This window comes from Danio aesculapii, chromosome 20, assembly GCF_903798145.1.
Source record: "Danio aesculapii chromosome 20, fDanAes4.1, whole genome shotgun sequence".
Classification (NCBI taxonomy): Eukaryota; Metazoa; Chordata; class Actinopteri; order Cypriniformes; family Danionidae; genus Danio; species Danio aesculapii.
In genome coordinates this window covers 29,239,412-29,263,202 of record NC_079454.1, presented here as the reverse complement: position 1 = coordinate 29,263,202, position 23,791 = coordinate 29,239,412, and the positions used below count along the sequence as shown (strand labels likewise).

Below are 23,791 nucleotides of genomic sequence, written 5' to 3'. Positions count from 1 at the left end.
AAGACCTTTAAAAGTGAAAGAATGCGGAAATAAATGACGTCACAGACCTGGTACAGGGTATGCAGAGTTAAATGGCAGAGTTCAGCCAAAAGTTTTGAAGGTTCTTAATGGAATTAGAAAATATAAATATTCTGAAAAGCCATAAATCTTGAGCTACGAGCAGTTTTTGTGAAAAAGTACAGTCACACAACTGTTAAGTAGCAGATTTTTCTTTCTTTATTTATTGTTTTACAAGTCTATTTTTAAAAAAGTTCTATTATTATCTTAATAATGAATGTGAATTTGGTCCAAAACAATGCTAAATCACATTGAATTATCATATGGGCAAAAATATATTCAGATTACTTTCTTTAATGTTCAGCAGAAGAAAGATGAATGAAATTCATATACAGTTGAAGTCAGAATTATTAGCCCCCCTTTGAATTTTTTTTTCTTTTTAAATATTTCCCAAATGATGTTTAACAAAACAATGGAATTTTCAATGTCTGATAATATTTTTTCTACTGGAGAAAGTCTTATTTGTTTTATTTCAGCTAGAAATAAAAGCATTTTTTTAAAGATTTGAACTTTTTATTTTTTTATAATTATTTTTTCAGGGTTTTTGACCTTTATTTGATAGGACAGTAGAGAGTATTGACAGGAAAGTATGGGGAACAGAGAGAGGGGAAGGACCGGCATAGGACCGCGAGGTGGAATTGAACTTGGGTCGCTGTGAGCACCGGACTGCATGTGTCGACGCATTAACCACTACACCACTGGTGTCAAACTTTTTATTGCTTTATTTCAAATAATGTCTCGTTACATGTTTGCTAACATTGTGGGTTGCAGAAATGTAGAACTTTTCCCCATTTGTCAAAATTAATTTCAATCCTTCCATGTAAACTGTAGGAGAGTTTTTTAAAAGCTGCAGCACGTCCTAACTCCGAGATCCACTCAAAGATCGGCAGTCTACTGGAAGATTTCCAGTTTTTAACAATCACCCTTCGGTCTAGCGCTAGCATGATACAGCTCTGTATCCACTGTGATTCAGCTTTATTTATGCGGCTGCAATATCTTTACAAGGTATTCATGCACCTCTCTCCAAAAATGTTGGACTTCTGGGCATTGCCATAATACATGAAATAGGTCACCTGCTTCTTCTTGGCATCACCAGCATTCTGGATTGTTTTTGAAACCTGCTCTGAACAGCCTCTTAGGAGTCCAGTAAAATCTATGTAAAATATTAAACTGTATAAGACGTGTTCTAAAATCTCTAGACATTCATTTTAAATTTCCAGTAATTTTTCCCCAGTTCTCATCTTCAAATGTGCATCCCAAATCTTTTTCCCATATTATCTTGACTGCAGAAATAACATTTTGACTCATTGACTGAGTAGAGCATAGTATTTAGAACATAAAAGCAGTTTAAATTTTTTTAAGTCAAAATTAATAGCCCCTTTAAGCTATATTTTTTCGATTGTCTACAGAACAAACCATCATTATATATTAAACTGCCTCATTAACCTAATTAACCTAGTTAAGCCTTTAAATGTCACTTTAAGCTGTATAGAAGTGTCTTGAAAAATATCTAGTCAAATATTATTTACTGTCATCACGGAAAAGATAAAATAAATCTGTTATTAGAAATGAGTTATTAAAACTATCATGTTTAGAAATGTGTTGAAAACAATCTTCTCTCTGTTAAACAGAAATTGGCGTTAAACTAATAAGTCAGGGGGGCTAATAAATCTGACTTCAACTGTAGATTTAGATGAATATATTTACATTTAAAGATTTTCTTAAAATATGTTTTATTTGTTATATTGTGTTGAAAGAGTTTAAAAACATATTTAAATATTTTATTTACTTAAACTAATACTGAATTTGGGAACAATTATTATCGATTTATTTATGAAAACTGATGCATTGCTGTTGCGGCTGCATGGGCATTTTAGCGACATCTAGTGCTAGTGAGTGAAAACTGCAGATGGAGGGCCTTTGCTTTTGCTGGACTTTTGGCTCAACATGGCCGATTTTGGGGGTTTTAAAGGGTAAATTTAACCAATGTCAGAAAGTCTGATTACAAGTTCACGTAAAGTTCATTTGTGTTTACCCATTTTACACTTTTGACTGCACACATCTCTGTCAAAATCGAATGAATGTTTAGCATCCTCCTATCAAGGATGTTTTCACATTCCACAGGCGAGATTTCAAAATACTCTCATAATGAAATCAATAGTCTTGATTTGATGTCTGCCCCCTCCATTTTTGTTTGTTATGAGCTGGTTTCCTGAAACGTTGGGGATCCGTACAAATACAGAGAACGCAGAAAGAAGGAGATGCGTGAGAAAAGCGTTTGGCCAGTGCCGGCATGTTCTGCATTTTTTAATCAGACAGGAAGCAGGAAATGATGTCACTGGGTCACAAACAGGATGCAGTGATTATAACACAATGAGAATGCCTGGCCATGCGATTTAGACCCAGAGGCCAGAGAGCAACACACACACATACACACTTACAGTTGTGGTGGGAGAGGTTTAGGTAACAGGTTGCGTTGCAAAAGTTTTCACTCAAGACTAATTGCTGCGATAACAAGTGTTTAACACTCTGGCCACGCTACGGAAATTCTCTCGGAACTTTCCCCAAATGTGTTTATTCTTCCCAAGCGTCCGTTTGACCCAAGCACAGACGCAAAGACAAGGATGCTTAGATGACACGGATGCACAGGATGTGTGTGTGGAGTGTGTTTGCGTGGCACAGATTTGTTGCCGGTTGTTGATTATGTTGCTGTTAGGAATGGAAAGAAACCCGAGCTTGACCTCCTGAAAACGCTTTCTGTTTAAGTACTCAGAAACCCATCTCCTGCATGGCCCTCGGGTGCCTTGCATGGGGTCCTGAAATGTTGACTTTGGCCAGGGTGGTGAATAATTTAGGAAGAACTGATGGGAAGGATGGATCTCATAGCTAAACACTTAATGTTGCTCCAAATGTTTTATTTGGGAATTTTTTGACATTTTCAGGAAAAGCTCACTGATGACCTTTGCGCCCTTTAGATGTTCCTGCACAGCCGTTTCTGCTCTGGCAGGGCAATAAAGACTGATTAATTGAATTGTTTTTGATTAGGAACCTTGCCGTTTTCCTAGTCCTTCCACGTGTGGAGATTGTTATTAACACTGAAGCCCATCTGTGGGCTCCAAGGCTGATTCTTTTGTTGGGGATGGCGATGGCGATGTGTCCTTTAGCCCTGAAGGCGAGACTGAGGCCCTCAGAGCTGGAACTCGTTTACGTCTGTAGATGTGTGTGTGTGTTTCTTTATGGGTGCTCTGCTGAGCAGCGCCATGATGAGCCTGGTGAGAGGGGCGGCATATGCCGCTGTTTTTATGACAGGGCAAGGTTGCACCCTGGGGCATCTGTTTGGGTTTTCTGAGGAGGGGCTGCTTCTCTGTCGTTTGCGCTCTTCGCCTGTCTTTGTTTCAGAATTTCCAGCTCAAGGGGCCTGTATCCGAGGCAACGGATTTAAATTTCAAGCCAATTTACAACTGGGGAAGGGGAAGGAGGGGTTATGAGCTTTTCTTAAGGATTGAGGAATTAAAAAAATGGTTTATGGAGATGTAAAAAGTGTAACATATGACGTCATTTTTGTTAGGGGGAATTTAGGTTAACCATTACATGAACAAATATTTTCACTCACCATTGTAAAATGTATACATGTGAATCATACATGCGCATAAATTAGAAAACTTGGAAAGAGACTAATAGACCCTTTTCACAAGACGCATTTAACGGTCATCATAATCTTAAACCCTTGAAAGTTTTTAATATTTAGATTTTTTTTAAGTATGAATATTTATATGCATTTATCAATGTTTTACATCATCTTTGCATCAAATTACAAAAAAAATAATAATAAAATTATCGCTTCTGCAAGGTTTTTTTAATGCAGCGTTGGCTGACGTTATCAGTCTCACACAATTTTTTTTCCTGAAAGTCTAGATAACACCATTGTGGAGTTTTTCTTTTATTATTTCAGCAAATAAGATTGTAAAAACATATTTGTAGTACTCTCAGATTCACTGTTTACTCAAACATGATGCCTTCTGCTACTGAGAAACCCGGATATGTGAAAAAGGTCCATTATTTAAAAATTCTGTTTCTCTGGATATACATATTAAAGTAGTTTTTTTTTAGTAAACTACTGGTGATGCCTTTTTCAGTTTTTCGTGTATACAACAACAAAGAACATGTTTTCAGACATGTTTATATTACAAGATACTAATGTTTGAACTTGAGAAGAGATAAGAAATAAATAGTGGAATAATCAGTGAGAACAAAGGAAAACCTATGTTATTCTGATCAATTTATTCTTCTTCTAAATAACCATATTTTTATTATATTATTTAAATATTAACATTTTACTTCAACCCATACCTCTTAAAGAGGTTAAAAAAAACAGAGAATTTACAACAGTCATTCAGTCTTTCCACACACACACACATACAGTTGAAGTCAAAATTATTAGCCCCCCCCCCCCTGAATTGTTTTTTTATATTTCCCAAATGATGTTTAACAGAGCAAGGAAATCTTCACAGTATATCTGATAATATTTTTTTGTCTTCTGGAAAAAGTCTTATTTGTTTTATTTCGGCTAGAAATTTTTAAAAACCATTTTAAGGTCAACATTTTTAGCCCCTTAAAGCTATACATTTTTTCGATAGAACAAACCATCGTTATACAATAACTTGCATAATTATCCTAACCTGCCTAGTGAACCTAATTAACCTAGTTAAACCTTTAAATGCCACTTAAAGCTGTGTAGAAGTGTCTTGAAAATTATTATTTTCAATCCTCAAGGCAAAGATAAATAAATCAGTTATTAGAGATGAGTTATTAAAACTATTACTATTATGATTAGAAATGTGTTGAAAAAAAATCTTCTCTCCGTTAAACAGAAATTGGGGAAAAAAATAAACCAGGGGGGGTCTAATATTTCAGGGGGGCTAATACTTCTGACTTCAACTGTGTGTGTGTGTGTGTGTGTGTGTGTATGTGTGTACACAGCAGAATGAACCGCCAACTTATCCAGCACATGTTTTACGCAGCGGATGCCCTTCTAGCCGCAACCCATCTCTGGGAAACATTCATACACATTCACTCACACTCATACACTACGGACAATTTAGCCTTCCCAATTCACCTGTACGGCATTTCTTTGGACTGTGGGGGAAACCGGAGCACCAGGAGGAAACCCACGCGAATGCAGGGAGAACATGCAAACTCCACACAGAAACGCCAACTGACCCAGCTAAGACTCAAACCAATGATATATATATATATACACTGTAAAATATCTCTCAGAAAGAACAAAAATAGCTTGAAGGAATTAACTTTTTTTATTCTTCAGATGTTTGGTTTCTTATAAATATGCATTATATACAAAATAATAGTATAAAACATATAAAGAGCAGTGTGTCATTATTAAATTAACTCTGGAAATAATCACTTTTTTAAAAAAAATTACATTATTGGTTCTGTATTCTCAAAACTAATTATAGGCAGTCAGTGGTGAGCAGTTGTTTCTTCAGTTTTTGTCCATTTCTTGTCTTGTACTCATGGGCCGTGTTGCATAAAAGAAGTCAATTAAACTTCCTCTTGGATCTTGCTGGCACAGTTCTGCATTTACGGTTCTGTAGGTTTATTTATTTCTTTTCTTTTGTTTCTTCTTCCCATGTTGAGTTTTAATTGTTAAAAACAATCCAAGAAGACCCTGGGCACAAACATAGCACTCTATTTAACTCTTTTAAGGCTTTTTTGTGAATTTTCAGCTGCTTACAATCTTATTGTAGAGAGGAGAGCAAACAGTCTTTATCATATAATTGATGTTAGCAGTTTTTTCTTCTGCTCAGACATTCATAACGCTCATGGTTGATTTGTAAGGGTAAGCTCTGATTGGTGCTCCCCTCCTCGATCTTGCATAGCTGGCAATGCTGGTTGAAGGTTTTGAAGTCCCTGGCACCTTCGATTGATTACTTGGCGGACGACATGTCCATGATTACCGCAAAAGGATCTTTTTTTTTTTTTTAAACTGTGTTGCTTTTTTGAAGAAGAAGTCCCTTTCAGCCCACGGGGGAAAAAAACATACCGTAGCAGAAGAGTTCAGATATCATCCAGGACTGTACACGTTTGTACACAAACACTTCTTCAACATAAAACTAAACTATTGCATTCGACGAGCAGGACTCTGCTCTCTCCAGTTTCTCAAGTTTCTCAGTGCAGCAGTGGACGTCGATATAAATCTCCAGTCTCTCAGTATTTTTGTAAACAATCCAGAAAAAAAGATTTTGCTTTGATTGTGTTTCTGTCTCCTCTCCTCAGACATCAGCCTGTAATTTATACCTGCGGAAAAAGCCCAAAACAAAGCATTGGTTAAGATTAAATACGCAAATATGTACACACTTCAGTTTCCTGATGACTTTAACTACATTGAGGAGGCCTTTTTTTTCTGAGAGCCTCTGTACATACAGTAGGCTTCATTAGTAGACACTGACAGAATGATAAAGCGGTGAACATGAGCAGCAGATCCCTGCCTGAAACATGCAGACTTATTAAGAAATGAAACGATCCTCCTTACCTCAGTTGCTATGACACATTCACTCCTCTCCTCTGCTATTACAAACACAGACTGGTACACGGAGTCCCTTGGGGAACATATCGTTGATATCCTACACTCTGGCTTTTCCCTGCACACACAAATCATGCTTCATTTTAACACAAAGTAAAAGCACATGGGCCAGCTATTTATTGTGAAGAGATGGGAGTGAAAGCGTTGGGCTCATTTTTTCGCTTTATAGCGCTTTGTTCTTTTGATCCGCGTACAGGGCCTGATGTAAGAAAGTCCGTGTAAGAGGAAAAAGTGCTTTTGTTGTGCAATCCAAATCAATAAAATCTTTTAACAGGCTAAAAAGGCTTCTTGCTGTCAATGCCTTTGGGTCTGTGTGTAAAATCCGTGTAAATGTGTGCTGCGGTTGTGGCTATCGAGGTTCTTAACTTCTCTTAGCCGGTATCGATGTTCATATTACAGTCATCAAGCAAGCGCTAAGTGCAAAGGTTAATACACCGCGCGGCACGCTAATGGAGCATGACCTCAGCATAATAAAGCAAATTCAATCCATCTAAACGGGTCTATTTATCAAAGTGACTTGAAATCCATTTCTTACCTGTACATTCTACTCAATGGTATTTTCTCTTCTAAACACTTTTCGTATTTATGACTTGATTTGTCCTCTTGGGACACGATGTCCTTGAACTCTTTCGATGAATTGTAGTCCAAGTGGCAGTTCTTGTGTATGTAATTGGATTTGTCAGGTGTGCAGTCCACCTCCAGGCTGACCTGTTTATTAGTGTTCTTCAGCTGGGAGGTGGGGATCAAGTTGTCTCTTTGTGATTCTGACAAGTTGTTCATTGCCTCTCCTCGAGTCCTTTCTCCTGATGCCTGCCTGTGAATGTGGCGGAGGGCAATGACAACCATGCAGAGCAAAACCACAAGAGCCACCAAGCCAACGGCCAGAGAAACGGCGGCCCACTGGAAGCGGTCTTGAGTTTCTCCTCTGGTCACAGGCGCCGTGACGGCGTAGTATTCACAGTGTGGTCCGGTGAAGCCACTAGGGCAGAAGCATGCTGGTGGGTTTCCCGGGATGCCAACGCAAGAGCCACCGTTGAGGCAGGGTCTGGACAAGCAGGCGTTGGAGGGTCGGTCACAGTTGCGGCCTTCATATCCCGGTGCACAGGAGCAGACGTAGTCGTTGATGCGATCGTAGCACGTGCCTCCGTTGGCACAGGGGTTGTTTGCGCAGTCGTTGATGTTGATCTCGCAGCGCTGGCCAGTGAAGCCCGCTCGACAGCTGCATATCCGTTTTCCCCCCAGGATCAAACACAAGCCATCTGAGGATTAGTGGCAAAAGTGTCAGTGATGAGTTACACATGCAGACGCATACATAAACACACCTGGATCTCTGAATTCACAGAATAATGGATGACTCTGTTTCAATTGTATTAGGAAAACAAGGCCCATTGTATATCATTAATGGACAACTCATTGCTCATATAGAAGGCCAATTTTTAAACCTTTTTTTTTTTGATCAGTGTGACCAATGTAAATGAGCCAATTTCTATTGATCTTATTCTGCGATGTGGAAGTACGCTCGTTTTTAGCAATGGCTTTAGAACTTCCAAATCAGTTACTTATGGGAGAAATGACTAGCAATAATAAACCACAGAAAACGGTCAAACTACTTGCTCTACAAACAAGTGTTTGCATGATTATACAGACAAAGCAGAAACATATAATAAGAAAATGTCAGTTTGAAACATCAAGCAGCATAACGAGCTGTTTTTAACGTCTAAAATTCAAAGTCTCGATCAAAAGAGTTTTAAATGGCTGCACCCGCTCATACACGAAGAGTAAGGTCAATTTGGACTCCAATCGGAATGACTGTATTTGTGAAACAACAATAAATGTGACAACAACTATAGTAGAAAAAAGACCACTGCGTACCATTAGCGCACAGCAGACTTGTGCATTTGTCCATCCTTCTCTCGCAGTTCAGACCCGTGTAGCCTAAAGGACATTCACATGCGTAGCTGCGTCCATTGTCCTTCTCGTGGCATCTGCCCTTGTGAAAGCATGGGGAATCTGCGCAGGTGAGCAGACTGTGTTCACAGTGAGTTCCCTCAAAGTCAGGCGGACAGGTGCATGTGTAACCTTTATCATGATCCTATAGGATGTAAAAGGAAGCAGGTGTTTTAAAGAGCTGTTTGTGGACTTTTGTATCATGTTTGTACAGTAATTCTAGAACAGGGGTGTCCAGTCTTGCGCTATAGAGGGCCAGTGGCCTGCTGAGTGTGATAGATGTTGAGTAGCTGGTGTGTTTAATATGGGCTTAAGCTGAACTCTAGGACAGCGGCCCTCCAGAAACAAGCTTCAACACTTGTGATTTAGATGTTAAGACGGAGAATATGGGGATTCATTAATAATATGGATGTTTAACTGTAATATTTCAATATCTTCAGTCTATTGTGTAGATTATCATTCCATACTGGTGCACATTACAGTGCAAAAACATTAAACCTATTAGATCAATGTGGTTTTTAATGCTATTCTTGTTATTAGAGTTGAGTCAGCATCCCACTGGGGCCTTAAAATCATAGAGGTTTGGAAGGTTTTAAGTGAAATAATGACTCACCGTGCAAAGACCTCCATTCTTGCATGGGCTGCTGTCACACTCTCGCACCTGCAGCTCACAGTTGACCCCGGTGTAGCCAGGCCGACAGGTGCAGGTGTAACTGCCCTGACCTGTATTCATACATGTGGCTCCATTCACACATGGTTTGTGGTGTGTGCAAAAATTCAAATCTGTTTTGAAAGAAACCATAACATATATCAGTACTAGAAAGGGACATATTATCCAACAAATATTGTCATTGTTTCTAGTTTTCATTGAACAGGTTTACTTGTTTAATCTGAAACTACCAATGAACTAAAGTGCTTTAAGCTCTAATATTACTTTAAGCGTGACACAGAGGTCAATAAAGAGTATCATTCAGTCAGCTTCTTTAACTCTCTAGGGTTTAGTCTTACCTTGGTCACAGAATAGTCCACCCCAGCCCTCTTTACAGTTACACTGCCATGGCAGGTGACAGGTGCCGTGTTTACAGGCTGGATATTTTTTGCACTCTGTGCAGAATTTACCCTGCCATCCTTCTCTGCACCTGCAATACAAAAAAAAGCCAATCCTATATGAGAGACACATTAAATATGGTCCAGGACATATATACAAGATATTTCAGCGCAATCTCACTAGGAAACGTATTTTTAGTATTGTCATAAAAGTGGCTAATTCATATGTATTCATACTATTTCATTAATATATGTATGATTTTGAAAAAAGGAGACATACCCCCTAAACCCCAACCGTCATTGAGCAAATCATACATATTTATACGAATGAGATACACAAATTCACCACTAAATCAAAAGGTTATGAATTGCTGTGAGACTGTGTTGGATATTCACATTTTCCATCAGACTGTAGTTGCTAAAACTCGTTTAATGCTTATTCAAGATGTAGGTCAGACTTTTACAAAAGGGCAAATACTATACTAACAAGTACATAGAGAAGCAGATCAAAAGAAATATTAGCTGATATGAGCTCATTTAGATTTGAATGTGACATTCAAAGATATTTTATCATACACAAATCCTAAATACTCACACACACTCTCCAGGTTTGGAGCAATTGCCATTCGCCTCACTGCATCCCTCCAGACAGATCGCTGCGAAAGAAAAAAAAGCTGTTTAGTAAAAGGGAATGAGTTTAAAGTAATTTAATTAAAATTATACTTGTTTATTAAAGGTGAGGTGTCTTGTTGTTTTTTTCATGTTAAATTATTTATCTTAATACACATTGATAATAAGCCTTTCAGAAGCTGATTCTTTGAAAAGCGTGCCAAAAGTTTTACAGTCTAAAGAAACAATGTGATCTTGGAGTGGGCAGAGCTACTTGTTTGTCTAACAAATGATTCACAAAAATGCTCAGGAAACTTATTTTTGCACAAAAATACATAATTCAATATGAAACGTGAACAATAATCCTTTTTTGAAAAGGTTTGTGTTTTAATAAGTGAGACATATTTTGAGTATATTGTCGTTGAGTCACTGTAAACAGCATATAAATAGGTATACACACTTTTTTTACACTTAAAAACATGTATTATTTCAGTTTATCTTATTAGCTGCTCATGTAAACTAGAGTGTAATACTTCATTATCAGCACAGTGCGCGGCACGTATCCAAATAAATCTCTTTGACTGCAAACAATTGTACAGAACCTGTCTGACGAGGTCACTGCTATGGATGCGGGTAATTTACTGTTGCCTGTGTTGAGCTGTCTATGACATTGATTTTGAGCGGGTACCCGACCAGCACTGAACTGCTGGTTAGACCGCAGCAGATGCTCTATCCCAATAACGGACAGCTGCCCCTATTGTTGTTTGTAGTCTGTTCGAACCATATTTGCAGCTGCTACGCTGGACGGCAACAATAGGGAGTACAATTTCGTGGCGCGTGGCGGATAATAATGGCGCGATTAACCCGGCGCGTGCTTGCCATGACGCTCGTGCAGGATTAAATTACCAAGCACGCGCGCGCTTAGTGTATACACAAACTGTGTCAGCGCCCTGATCAACAGCGTGAATTCTCAGAGAAACTGCAGCAGTAAGACGAAAGAGCAGCGCGAAGTATACACAACACTGAAATGAATACAGTCAGAGGGGTCGACAAACATTCGGTTTTCATTAGAGCCGTTTATGCGCGCTCTTTGTAGTCAATTGTTTACTGCGACTGACGATGAAAAGAAACTAAAACCATCACAATGAGGACAGTAAGGTACACTTATCTTTTGCTTGTATTTAAAGAGTAGGTATACGTTTTTAAATCATGTTTCATTGACCAAAATATTAAATTAGGCTGCAAGTTAGTCGAGGGACGTATTTTACTATTGGTTAGTCCCTTAAGTGTAAATATTCACCAAGGTTTTCTACAAATAGTCTAAAAAGCAACATGTTTTTTATAGTTAAACCAGGGTTATCACAAATTAACCATGGTTTTACCACACAGAACATAGTTTAACCATTATATTTGTTGTAAAATTGGGGTTACACATCTGTCAAAACATACACTGCACTTTACCATAAAAAGCCATGGTTAATTTTCATGAGGGGTATCAACATAGACACATATTAATTTTTATATCACAAAAAGCACTTATTCGTTTAACAGAACAATTCTGTTTGTGCGGGTCCATTGAACCTCTCTACACAAATTAATTTTAAAAAGTAGATCCCACACAGTGAAGGCAGGATGAACAAGACACGCTCACACCTAAGCAAAGCCTCACTCCTCAAGAATTCAGTGAATTGTGATCTCTGATTGCTTACGTTCATCGCAGTATTTCCCCTTCCAGCCAGGGAGACAGGATAACTGGCCATCTGGGTTGCAGGTGTAGTGGCCGAAAAGATCATCCCTGGGCGTGCATTTTTTGGAACAACTGTCGCCGTAGTAATTTTCATTGCAGATGACCCGGTAAGAATACCTTAGCTCTGTCTGCTTCCCACTTTGAACATCCTGAGACCATTCAGCACCTACTTCCAACTTTCTTTGGATGGCAAAAAAGCTTATCTGCAAGTTGGGATTGTATGTGTCTGAAAAAAAGAGGATTTTCTGATCAGATCATTTTTGGATTATTATTAATTTCTTGTTTAAAGTTTTACTCTTTAGTTATTAAAAGGTAGGATTGAGCATGGCGTGATACAGTATTTTATATTTTACTTGTTTTTGTCCCCCCAAAAGTGTTCTCAAAAGAACAAAATGTAGACCAACTTTAATGTCTGGGAAGCTGACACATTTGGAGTAAAACTTATGTTTAAATTTCCTCTTCCTTTGAGTTAAGCAAAATATTCCCATGGTATTATCCCATTCTAAAGGGCGGGACAGACAAAGGTGTAAAATACAGGAAAATGCAGTCGGATGGTTTTGGCAAGCACTGTGTATTCTCACCAAAGCCCACTGCGCTTTCCCACGCCAAAAATAAACCAAAGGAAGTTCAATTGTGTTCGAGCATGAGAATGCAAAGGTGTTCGAAACAAGAGGACAGTGCATTACAAATTTACAAGTTTTAAACATACATGTTTTAGTAGGAGTAGTGTCCCATGGTTAAATTAAACTCTTGCTTATATAAAAATATATATTATAATGAAAAGAGAAGCTTGAAATTCTGTATAGGTACACTATCAAACTGTCGCCCTCTAGTGGATAAAGTCGAATCTTACCTACAGGTAGATCCGAATAAGGTGAGTGCCAGGCCTCAATAATCAATGAAAATGACCCCTGAGAGAAAAGACACATTTAGATTTACCTTAGGAACACAACGAATGATTAAAACACTAGAGACTGTGTATGCATAAAAATAATTGCATTATAAAATTCTTTAAGGAGCATGCAGACAGCAATAATTCAAGTTATTATTCTGCTGGGATTTGCATCAAAATCTTTAGTCTCAGATATCAAAATTACAAACTAAGGCTATCTCTGCATACTGCAACATAAACACAAACACAATGCGTTCTTTTTAGATTCCCAAACGAGTTGCGTTTGAGCTTACCGGCCACCCAAAGTTGAACGGCAGTCGAATTGGTGTGCTGAAAGAGCCACCTCCCATGATTTTAAACGAGTTTGTCCCCAGCACTGGCGTTATGGCACTTCCAAAGATACAGTCACCTGGAGACACGACCACCTGGTAGTTTTTTAGGCAAACTCGGAAGAAAGTCCTGCAGTCAGACGTGCACGAATTGCCATTTGCGAGCAAGCCTTTGAAATTTTTGAATTCGTGAAGGTCGAGTTCGAAAACACCAGATCCAAATATCTGAAGGGAAAAATTACATGCATTACAACATTGCACTGCAAACACTGGCTTACCCACAGAAGTGCTCTCGAGACATTCTAGAGGAGCAACGGGGTCCTGCTGACTTTCCACAGGACAGATTCTATGGATGTTTACCTGCGTCAAAACGGTCGTGAAAAATGCGATGAGAAAGGTGAGCCAAGCTGCCATGCTTTTCGATTCTCCTGGGCAGCCGTGTCACCCACGATTATATTCCCTGAAAGAGCCTATTCCAGTGCAAAAGGGGTGCAATGAAAACAAATGCAGAAGAGTGAAAAGGTATATCCCGCCGCGCGTTCGCGCCGCACGTCACTTCAAGTGTGCTGGATGGAGCACGTCAAATTTCCAGGTTATCCAAAAGGTGAATGGGGAAACTGGCAAATAAATCAGCATCCAGTCTTATTCCTCTTCGTCTCAAGATATCCACTGAGCATGTTTAGTATTCCACAGTGCGCGCACCGATGTGTTTAGTGTCAATGGTAATGTCTTGTTTTGCTTCTAAACTTTGTGCGTCAGCATTGCGCTGTTGGGTATCCTCGCGCTTCTCGTGTAATTCGTGAATGAAGACTTGTTTCTTACGTCCCGCAGTATTTATACTGGCTTTGTGTCCGCGCTTCTCATTATATAAACTCTTGTCTATCGCTAAACGCCGCCCACTTATGCTCAGTCAGCCCCCCTCTCTTGGCAACAATGATATCCACATTTAATACCCACCACTACGCGGATGATGATGACCAATTGAGCGCGAGTGATTATTAACAAGCCCAGCATCTGTTGGCATATTTAAAGTAGGCACGATTAAATACTGACCATTTCACACCATGCAGTGCAGAATACACTTATCTGAAGAAAAAATAAATCGGAGGAAACTTCGCACAACGCACAGCCTGTTGTCGTTTGTCCTCGTTCCAGTCAATTGCGCGGGTAATTATATTACATCATTGAAAGCGTGCACGGTCAGTGGAGGGTCATCATGCCTTACCTGATGCTCCGGAGCAGAGCCTCTTCATGTTTCGAGCTGCACATTTCAGTATCACAGAAAACACTATAATCGTATTTAAATTTACAACAACTCCCTTTTAATATTCTCAGTTTTGTGCTCAATATTGTATTTTATAGTTCTATTAAAAGAATCAAAAGTCGTTCAAGGTGAATCCTAAATAAGCTCTAATTAACAATATGATAATGAATAATATTTCCTCATTTAATGTGATGTGCTGCACGCGCTGTGCTTTTAGGCTAAATACAGCGTGTCATTATTGTCGAGTCGCGTGCCCCTCGTTAGAAGCGCGTTTCGAGGGCTTTCATGTTGCTTTCATACGGGCCTCTGGCTGAGATGGGGTGAGATAACAATTCAGCTGTATGATAATGAGGGTTTTAGCCATAACCGCCATAAAACTGCGTTTTCTTCTGCTGCGCGCTAAACAAAAAAGACAATGTAAGTGACTGCAGTATATTATCCAGATTTTACACGTTACCATATTAAAATTAGCATATTAGCACGTGCCATAATACGATACGATACATAATGCATCACTCATTTTGAATTGTTATAGCTACTGCGCCTTGAATGTGTGTGCTTTATATTTCTTATTATTTTTTAAAGTTATTTGTTTCATATAAATTATAGTGTGTATATATATATATATATATATATATATATATATATATATATATATATATATATATATATATATATATATATATATATATATATACAAACATAAAGGAATCCATGTTTCAGTGAATAATCATTAACTTCTATCTGCAAAGATTATTTACAGTAAAATGTTAAATGTAATATATATATATTTTTATTTATTATAATATTTAAAAAAAAATATTCTTCACACTTTAAAAATGTTTTGTTTAAGAATTGTTCAATGGAGCTTTGGAGAACCAAATGATTATACCCCTTTTGAAAATATTTAGTCTTAAGTGCAAGCCAATTACTTTAATCGTTTAAAAATAATTTTAAGTATATTCATATCAAATATAATTGTATAATTGAGAGTGGTTTGCAGGTTCATTCATAAAACAATAAAAGTGATTGTGTAGCGAATTTGAGATGAACGAGCATGCTTATTGCAAATTACATCCAAACTGAAAGTGTTTCCTGTTTGCTTTCGATACTTTGCCAATGTCCACAGGCGTTTTGATTTTTGATCGGTTGTGTTATTTTACTGTCGTGTCGCTTGAGGATTTTCTGTTTACCATCTGCTGTTAGACTGAGCTCGTCTCGTACACTAGATTGCGCTCTGAAGGCTGACTGAACCTGTTCACTTTGGATTGAAGCTGGCTTGTGACTCTGGATGGAGAGGGATTCGGCGCATAGAAACAGCGCATTAATTGCTTTTCAATAATTGTAATTATTACAACTAGCCGTGTTTTCACTCGCCAGTACGCTCTGAACGAGCCAACATGGCTATTTGAGGCAAACGCCTGATACATGCACAGGTGGCGAAAGTGCATGAAAGAGGGGTTAATTGCTTTGTGGTTAGCGCTGACATTTGAGCTCTTTCGACAAGGCATTATAGTTTCTCTGCCTATCGTGCCAAATTTGGCAGCACGCCTTAACGTCAGCTCAGCTCAACTCTTTATAAATTGCTTATTATACCAAGATTATGCTTATGCTCAGTGCTTATTTTCTATGATATGATTATACTCACATCAGTTAAAAAATGTCAAAAAGTTTAAATATTGCAGTTAATGTTGTAATCATAGGCCAGATTCACTGATCAGGTCTAAATCTGAGGGATTATGACAATATTTATTCAAATAAATGTGCATAGCTCCTATAGATAGTTTCTATTTTCATTTTCAGACACCTCATGTGTCAAACTTTAATCTTTGACCAATTTGGTCAAGAGGTTGATTGATAGTGAGTAGGGCAGCAGCAATAATAATGCATATATTAAAGCACAGAGCATTATTTCCCTCAGCAGAATAAAGTTGAGAGTATTGTCAGGGATTTGGCTTTAGGGATGGGGTTTGGAAAATCATTCCAATAATAAATGAGAAGGTTTTTGATTTTGTGCTTCTCTATGACTATCATGATGTGACAGTCATGTACACATTGCAGAGTAGCCACACAATAGCCAGAATAATACCTCATCCTGGGTATCCTTTTTAACAAAAGTAATTAATTTAACCCATAATATTCATATTTAATCCTTACAATTTTTTTAAATATATAAAACAATTATCAATGGCCGTTTAAAATAGACAGATGTTTACAGACTTTGTGAAACTGTGTTATTGATTTACCATTATCAGTTTCAATTTTTTTTTTATCCATTCTGGTCTCGTTTTGAGTGTACGCTGTGACAAAATATTTCTCTTTTTTTTCCCTCCATGAAGACGATGCTTTGAATGGGTTTTGTGAGTGATATTTACACACCTGCCGGGCTGATGGTGGCCAGAGCAAATTAAACAACAAACTGAAAGAAAATGTGGTCTGTATCAAGAGTGTAAGTTGGAAGGACACAGACATACCCTGTGCATTAGAGCTTGTTTTTTTGTGCACTGAATTAATTGTTAAAAGCACCATTTATTTCAAATTAACCATAACAGAGACATGTTTGTTTTGGCTTATCATGAGCAATCACTGAGTTTCAGTGGACAAAGCAGTGCATTAGTCCACAGCAGCACATGGCATATCAGCTCCCATTTGTTTTGCAACTGGTTACCACTCTCAGCACATCTCGATTCAGCTTGTTTTCTTCAAATCATTAAACAAGGTTTACTGTCTGATGCTATCATATTATTTGCAACCAGGAGGTTGTGTAGAAAGCTGCTTTCTGGTTTGATAGCTGCCTCTGTTGAAAAATATTGCCCCTCTTATCTCCCTTAGTGCCATATGTCTCAAGTTAAACAGACATATAAATGTCATAGTGCAAGCAGCAACTGGGCATTTATAGATGTGATTCATGTATTCACACTGCTGATGATGGAAAATTACCTTTCCTTGTCTCTTTTCATGGTAGAAGCGAGATACAAGACAAGCTTTGAATAGTTGCTTTAATGGTCACTACAAAATAGGCTAATAAAAATGTGTTGTTTGCAAGATTGTGTCTTTGAATGAAAAGACATTTCAATATAAAAAGTGCTTATGACCCACATAGAACAGATATAAAGTTAGATAAAAAGACAGGCACAAAGACTAATTCAGTGTAACAACTGATTAAATATGCAAAGATCCTGTTATGCAATGAGTTATTTGATGACATATGTCACATTGGACCACAAAACTAGTCTTAAGGGTATTTTTTTTTTTTGCCAATTGAGATTTATGCGTCATATGAGAGCTGAATAAATAAGCTTTCCATTAGGATGGTATGGTGGCCGAGAGAGTTTAACGTGCTGCAATTTAAGAAAACACGAGCAATTACAAAAAACTAAGAAAAGATCTTCATCAGTTTGACCGCATACATGCTGCTAATCCTCACAACACAAACACATTTAAAAAAAACACGCTGCATTTTTACACAACGCAAACAATTAATAAAAGGCGCTGCATTTTCTTACAACACAACAGGAATGTCCCGGCTATTTAGGTTATGATTATTTAGGCTAATAAATTAAGACAGAAATAAACAAACAAAAGCTCACCCTTTAAAGACTAAACTTCACAAAAACAACTTCACTGAGCAATAGTAATGGCACATCGATGTCCGTCACGTTTTTGGGTCTCCTTAAAGCATTTCCGTTGTGTTTTGTTCTTTTTGTGTTGTGAGAAAATGTGTGGCGTTTCGTAAATTGTTTGCTTTGTGAGAACATGCAGTTCGTTTTATTAATTTGTTTTATTAATTTGTTTGCATTGTGGGAAAATGCAATGATTTTTATTATGTGTATGCACTGTGACGATTTGCAGCATGTGTGCTTTCAAACGGATGAAGATCTTTTCTTAATTTGCTGGTGTTTTTTAATAATTGCATGTGTTTTCTTAAATTGCAGCACGTTAAGCTCTCTCGGCCATGCTTTTATCTTGGCTGTTGCAAGATTAGACGGTCCAGGGACATATACTAAAAATATTTAAGGATCACAGTGTAGCCCCAAAATTACTACTACTAATAATAATTTTAAATGTTTTACTTTGCCACTATTTTTCCAATTTGTAGGTTTTACCCTTTTATAAGCTTTTTAAAACTGTAAAATATAACAAAATGGTGTATGATCACATATTTTATGTATTTTAAAAAGTACAGGTCAGAATAGCTTACATAAATATATCTGATATGCCAGCCTGATCTCACGAGAAAATGTAAGTATTTTACGTTTTGTCAGTTTAGTGGCTAATTCGTACGAGTTCAGTCGTACGAAATTGTATGATTTTAAAAAGGAGGCGTGGCACCTAACCCCACCCCTAAACCCAACCGTCATTGGGGGATGAGCAAATCGTACTAAATTGTACGAATTAGATTGTACGAATTCGTACGAATTAGCCACTAAATCAAAAGTTACGAATTGCCGTGAGATTGTGTTGGATATGCTGAACAACAATAGAGCACCATTGTATCTATTTTAACAAAAATCATTTAAAACATTAAAGTTAACACTTTTCATTTAATTTGGTGCAGATGCTAAAATGAGACATGCTGTTTTTGACCCATTTTTAAATGTTTATTAATAAATGCTGCTGTTAGCAAAAAAAAATAAAAAATCCTACCATAATTACATTATAGATGGCCACTTGATAACACCAGTAAATAAACTGAACTCTTCAACTCTTTCATTCAATTATGATTCAGAAACTCTAACTCTAGATTTGAACAAACTAAAATCCCTAGAGGGCTTTCTGCAGTCTTCAAATCGCCCCTGCGGTGAGCAGAAGAGTGGATCAGAGAGCATTTTTCCTCCAGTGTCTACACCACTTCCCTCCACTCCACAGTTGTCTGGTCTATATACAATATACGTCTTCTTGTTTTGACTGTGTATAGAGATCTGATGATCTATGAGATCAGACCTGCCTCTACTTATTCATTAGCAAACAAGTGATCCAGCTTTTAAAGGAACTCTTCTTTTTTTGAGAAATATACTCATTTTACAAGAGTTAAAAAAGTTACGTTTGACCATTTTGAATCCGTTCTGGCTGGAGCACTTTTGGCTTAGCATAGATCAATGAATTGGTTAAGACCACTAGCATCTCACTCAAAAAAGTTTCAATATTTTTTCTTTTTGAAGCTTAACTTTTCTGTAGTTACATGCTGTACTAATGCCAATGAAAAAAAAAAGAATATTTTGGTGTAATAATCAAGGAACTTTGCTGCCGTACCATGGATGGAGCAGGAGCAATGATATTACATAGCACCTGAAAATAGTTCCCAACTAGGTAACAGCCATGCTACGCCAGGTTTCTTGGTTATTGAATAAAGTTTCTTGATTATTGATTAAAGTGTTCCAGCCAGACCTGGGAATCAGCTGAAAGGATAAAAAAATGGTAAAACTGGACTGTTCCAGCTATGTAACTGGTGAAATTAATCCATTTCCAAAAAAAAAGTATGTTTTTTTTTTAGAAGGACAGTTTTTTTTTGTTCCCTTGCAGATATTATGTAATAAGTCCGATTTTAGGAACATCCAGTCAAAAAGCAAAGAATAATAATAGAAAAGACATTAGTTATAAGAATACAGTGCACTATATTTAAATGAACCGTTTGTAATGTTACTGTTATGGTAAGTTCAAAACTCATCAATTCAAATAAACCTGGTCCTTGTAGCATCGTGACTTCTCAACACTTTTTTAATTGCCAGTGCTGGAAGTGGAGGCAGATGGCCCTGGTCCACTTGGATTACACCCCTATTAAAAACATGGCAGTTTCGCACTCTGCGATGCTACATTTGATCTCTGAGCTACAATCTGTCTTGGCCAATCAATATTTTGTCCATCGGTAGAGCTGTGCTGTAAGGCTCTATATCAGCAATATAAGCCACCTGTTTCACTGAGTATAGTTCAGAGCTCTATTTGTTTTAGCTAAGCACCAGCAAATGACTAAAGCAGGATGGTGCTCATTGTAAAATATTACAATGCTTTATTAAGGGAGGTCAATTCATCCAAGATGCTCGTGTTATGTGGTTTCACACCATATTACCGATCATTATCTAAATATGTTTTAAGACTGTGGCAAATGGACTTTTGTGCTATTATTCTAATGAATATTGATAAAAAAATGGACAATAAACATGAGCGCAATGGTTTTGTTACCATTATAAACAAGCTCATTCAAGCACAGTGATCTGATATCTATTTGACAGGCATTTTGATGCTGGCGAACCATTAAAGTTACTTTGTCATTAAAATCTCCCATCATCTCTCTGAGAGGAGCTTGTCTATCACTCTGAACCTGTTTTGGAACTTATCTGCCATTCTCTTCCACATCATGTTGACACAACAGTGCTGTTCCAGCTCTCCTCTCAAGAATGCTATTACTGGCAGTTGTTCTGTTGAAACCACAATTCGGGTGTACTTCAATATGTCACAAACCATCATGACCTTCTTGAATAAACGCTGCTGAAATGTACATACAAGTTCAGTCCTTTGTAATAAAATTGTACATGAAAATTCAAAAACAAAAAAGCTGAATGCCACTATCAGTAATAAACTATTTATTTTGCTAAATGTTGAGTTTAAAATCAGTGAATAGTGCATTTTAAAAACTTGAACACTAAACTTCCACTAATATTTAACATCTGTATGATGTTTTTTATAAATTGGTTGTACACTAAAGTTTGCGGTTGTAATATTTTTGAAAAGTTCACTAAAGGCATTTATTCTTAATTTTCTAAATTCACCGTTATGTCCACACAGCTTTAAAAATACACGATCTTCACACAATAAAGATTATCAATACATGATTTTAAAATTAAATGGCACACAGGTTGAAGAAGTTGCATCTTATAAATATTTAGGTGTCTGGCTTGATGGTAAGTTAATTTAAAGTTTTCATGTTGATAGCCTTTTAAAAGAACTCAGATCAACATTAGGTTTACCCCACCAAGAAATCAAATTATGGATTGCATTTCTTAACTCCTAATGTCGCTAGTTAACACAATCAATGCATTTTTTTTCAACACATCCGATAATTTCTAAAATATCAGCCTCTACCAAATGGTTGATATGTCCATTTATGGTAAAAGTACTGGATTTAATACATATAATTAATGCACATATAATACATATAATAAGTGTAAGATCAATTTATTTAAAATATACTCAAAATAAAGCAGTTTTGAATACCAAATCATTTTTATTTTTTAAATATATAAAAATATATTTTTAAAAACACATTTTCTTGTTTAATTGTTTTTTTTTTTTTTTTTTTACAATAAAACCAAAATCAAGTGTAGTAATGCAACAGGATTATGTTTGTTAGATTGTTTTGTAAACCAGCAATGCTGTGTGTATAAACCATTATTTTTATATTTACCATCATTCTTCAAATGACTTTAACAGTCATTATTTAAAACAGTAAAAACATGGTCAACCAATTGGTAGAGTGGGCAGTCAAAGGGTTAAAAAATGTTTCTCCTTTGCCGCTTAAAAACGTTTAGTTGAGAGTACACTTTTATCAGTATTGGATTACGGAGATATACTTCATATGCACTCACCTCTGAATGTTTGAAAAAAAAATGGGATATTGTTTATCATAGTGCCTTAAGATTTGTCACTGCACGTACACATCACTGTAATTAATATAAAATGACAGAATGGACCTTATTACAGTCAAGAAGAAAACAACAAATCTTAGTTTTTATTTTTAAAGCTTTAGTTGGTAAATTAGCACAGTATATATCTAATTTGTTGGAGTACTGTTCTAATACTTGCAATACCAGATCAGCAGATATTCTCTTACTTAAGATGCTATTTTTTTCTGCATTCTCTAAGTGTGCTCCATATGTATGGAATGAGCTTCAAGATATACTGAAATCTGTTCTATCGCTATATTTAAAATGTTTTAAAGACTGTCAAGTTTAGAACAGTGCATGTTTTAACAATTGATTATGGCTGCCTGTCTTGACCAGGACTCCCTGATTGAAAAGATATTGTATCTCAATGAGACATTCTTTGTTCAATAATTAAATAAAGATAAATAAAAAGTTCTATTAATTTTTTTTTGCCATGAACACATGCTTGCTTCAAAATCAATGACAGAATTCACATTTAGAAGCTATATGTATTCAAACCTTCAGTCACTCACTTCTGTCAAAATGGATCAGTTTTGATGACGTGCACTTTACTTTTTCATCACATTTTCTCTCTGATTAAATGAGCATCTTGAGAATATAAAGAGTGCCACCCTTAATAAACAGACATTTAAGCCACAGCAGAAATCTGTCATTTGTTTCCACAATCAGTATAAATATAAAGTGTAAATATGCTTTTCTATTGCGGTGATTTGATCCACAATACTGTACATATCAGATCCATTTCAGTTCTGCGCTGAATTCTGTATTTTAAAGTGCTTTGGAAGAAATTAAGAGGAAGAAAGACTAAGCAATATAGACTGTGGCTGTCATTAGCTTTAATTCAGTGACTCTGGCTGAGCTATGATATAAGTGAAATTCTATTGGCTGCTAAAGAAAGGGGAGGGGCTGCTTGATATGTCCCATTTAGTCTTTTTGCTTCAGTGGAAATGACCTCAACACATAATAATGAATAATGCTATGTGTTTCATGGGACTCTTAAAAATATCCTCAATCTTGTGTGAGTGTTGATGAACAAGTTTAACACATGTGCTCTTCTACCTTAATATTCCACTTGCAAATATTCTGTTGTGTGCCTGGATGAACTTCACTTTCTGCATAGCCATCCGTCTTGTATCTGTCGCATTCGCACATCTTTTAAATATATACTGTTACTGTAGATGAGCTCAGATGGAAGAGTTGAACAGATGCTCAGCTTTTTAATTGCAGGACAGTTCTGCTGATGGACAGAAAAAGAAAGGTAGAGGATCTGCTGATAAATGAAAAGTTTAGAACAACATGTTCATTGAGTTTGTAGGTTTTTTTTTTTTTTGTCTACGGCTAAAGTGTGCCACTCCTATCACTTTTCTGAACTCTCGTTTGAATTACTGCAGTGTTTAACAATTGTACATATTTGTAGACTTTTCTATCATAGCATTGGAATTGTGTATTTACTCCTGTGTACCTACAGGCATGCTGTCACACATATGTAGAAGGAAGCTAAGCTAAATTTTTTGTCATTAAACATGCAGAATCTGAATGAATCGGCAAGCACAAATAAACGGCAGTCAGATTGCAGCATTTCAGATTATATTTGCATACATGAAGAAACTATGTTGAGACAAACATCAGACATCATT

The 23,791-nt window shown here is 36.9% G+C and overlaps 1 protein-coding gene across 1 annotated transcript; it reads right to left on the bottom strand.

Annotated features, from left to right (window-relative positions):
* Positions 1-5,350: 5,350 nt before the first annotated feature.
* On the bottom strand, positions 5,351-14,045 carry dll4 (delta-like 4 (Drosophila)). Its single transcript, XM_056481649.1, has 11 exons — positions 13,590-14,045; positions 13,194-13,454; positions 12,862-12,919; positions 11,971-12,234; positions 10,248-10,308; positions 9,614-9,744; positions 9,219-9,388; positions 8,531-8,750; positions 7,194-7,917; positions 6,608-6,716; positions 5,351-6,372 (listed from the first exon to the last, which is right to left on the bottom strand). Exons 1-11 carry the CDS (start codon positions 13,641-13,643, stop codon positions 6,367-6,369), a joined length of 2,058 nt encoding a protein of 685 aa, XP_056337624.1. The 5' UTR covers positions 13,644-14,045; the 3' UTR covers positions 5,351-6,366.
* Between the last annotated feature and the right edge of the window lie 9,746 nt (positions 14,046-23,791).

What these genes read in the sequence shown, in the direction of transcription:
- dll4 (XM_056481649.1), bottom strand. Translation starts at nt 13,643, where the DNA reads ATGGCAGCTTGGCTCACCTTTCTCATCGCATTTTTCACGACCGTTTTG. An exon ending in CGTTCAACTTTGGGTGGCCG is followed by an intron (nt 12,920 to 13,193) that starts GTAAGCTCAAAC and finishes CTTTTCTCTCAG; the next exon opens with GGGTCATTTTCATTGATTAT. An exon ending in AGAATGGAGGTCTTTGCACG is followed by an intron (nt 8,751 to 9,218) that starts GTGAGTCATTAT and finishes TACATCCTATAG; the next exon opens with GATCATGATAAAGGTTACAC.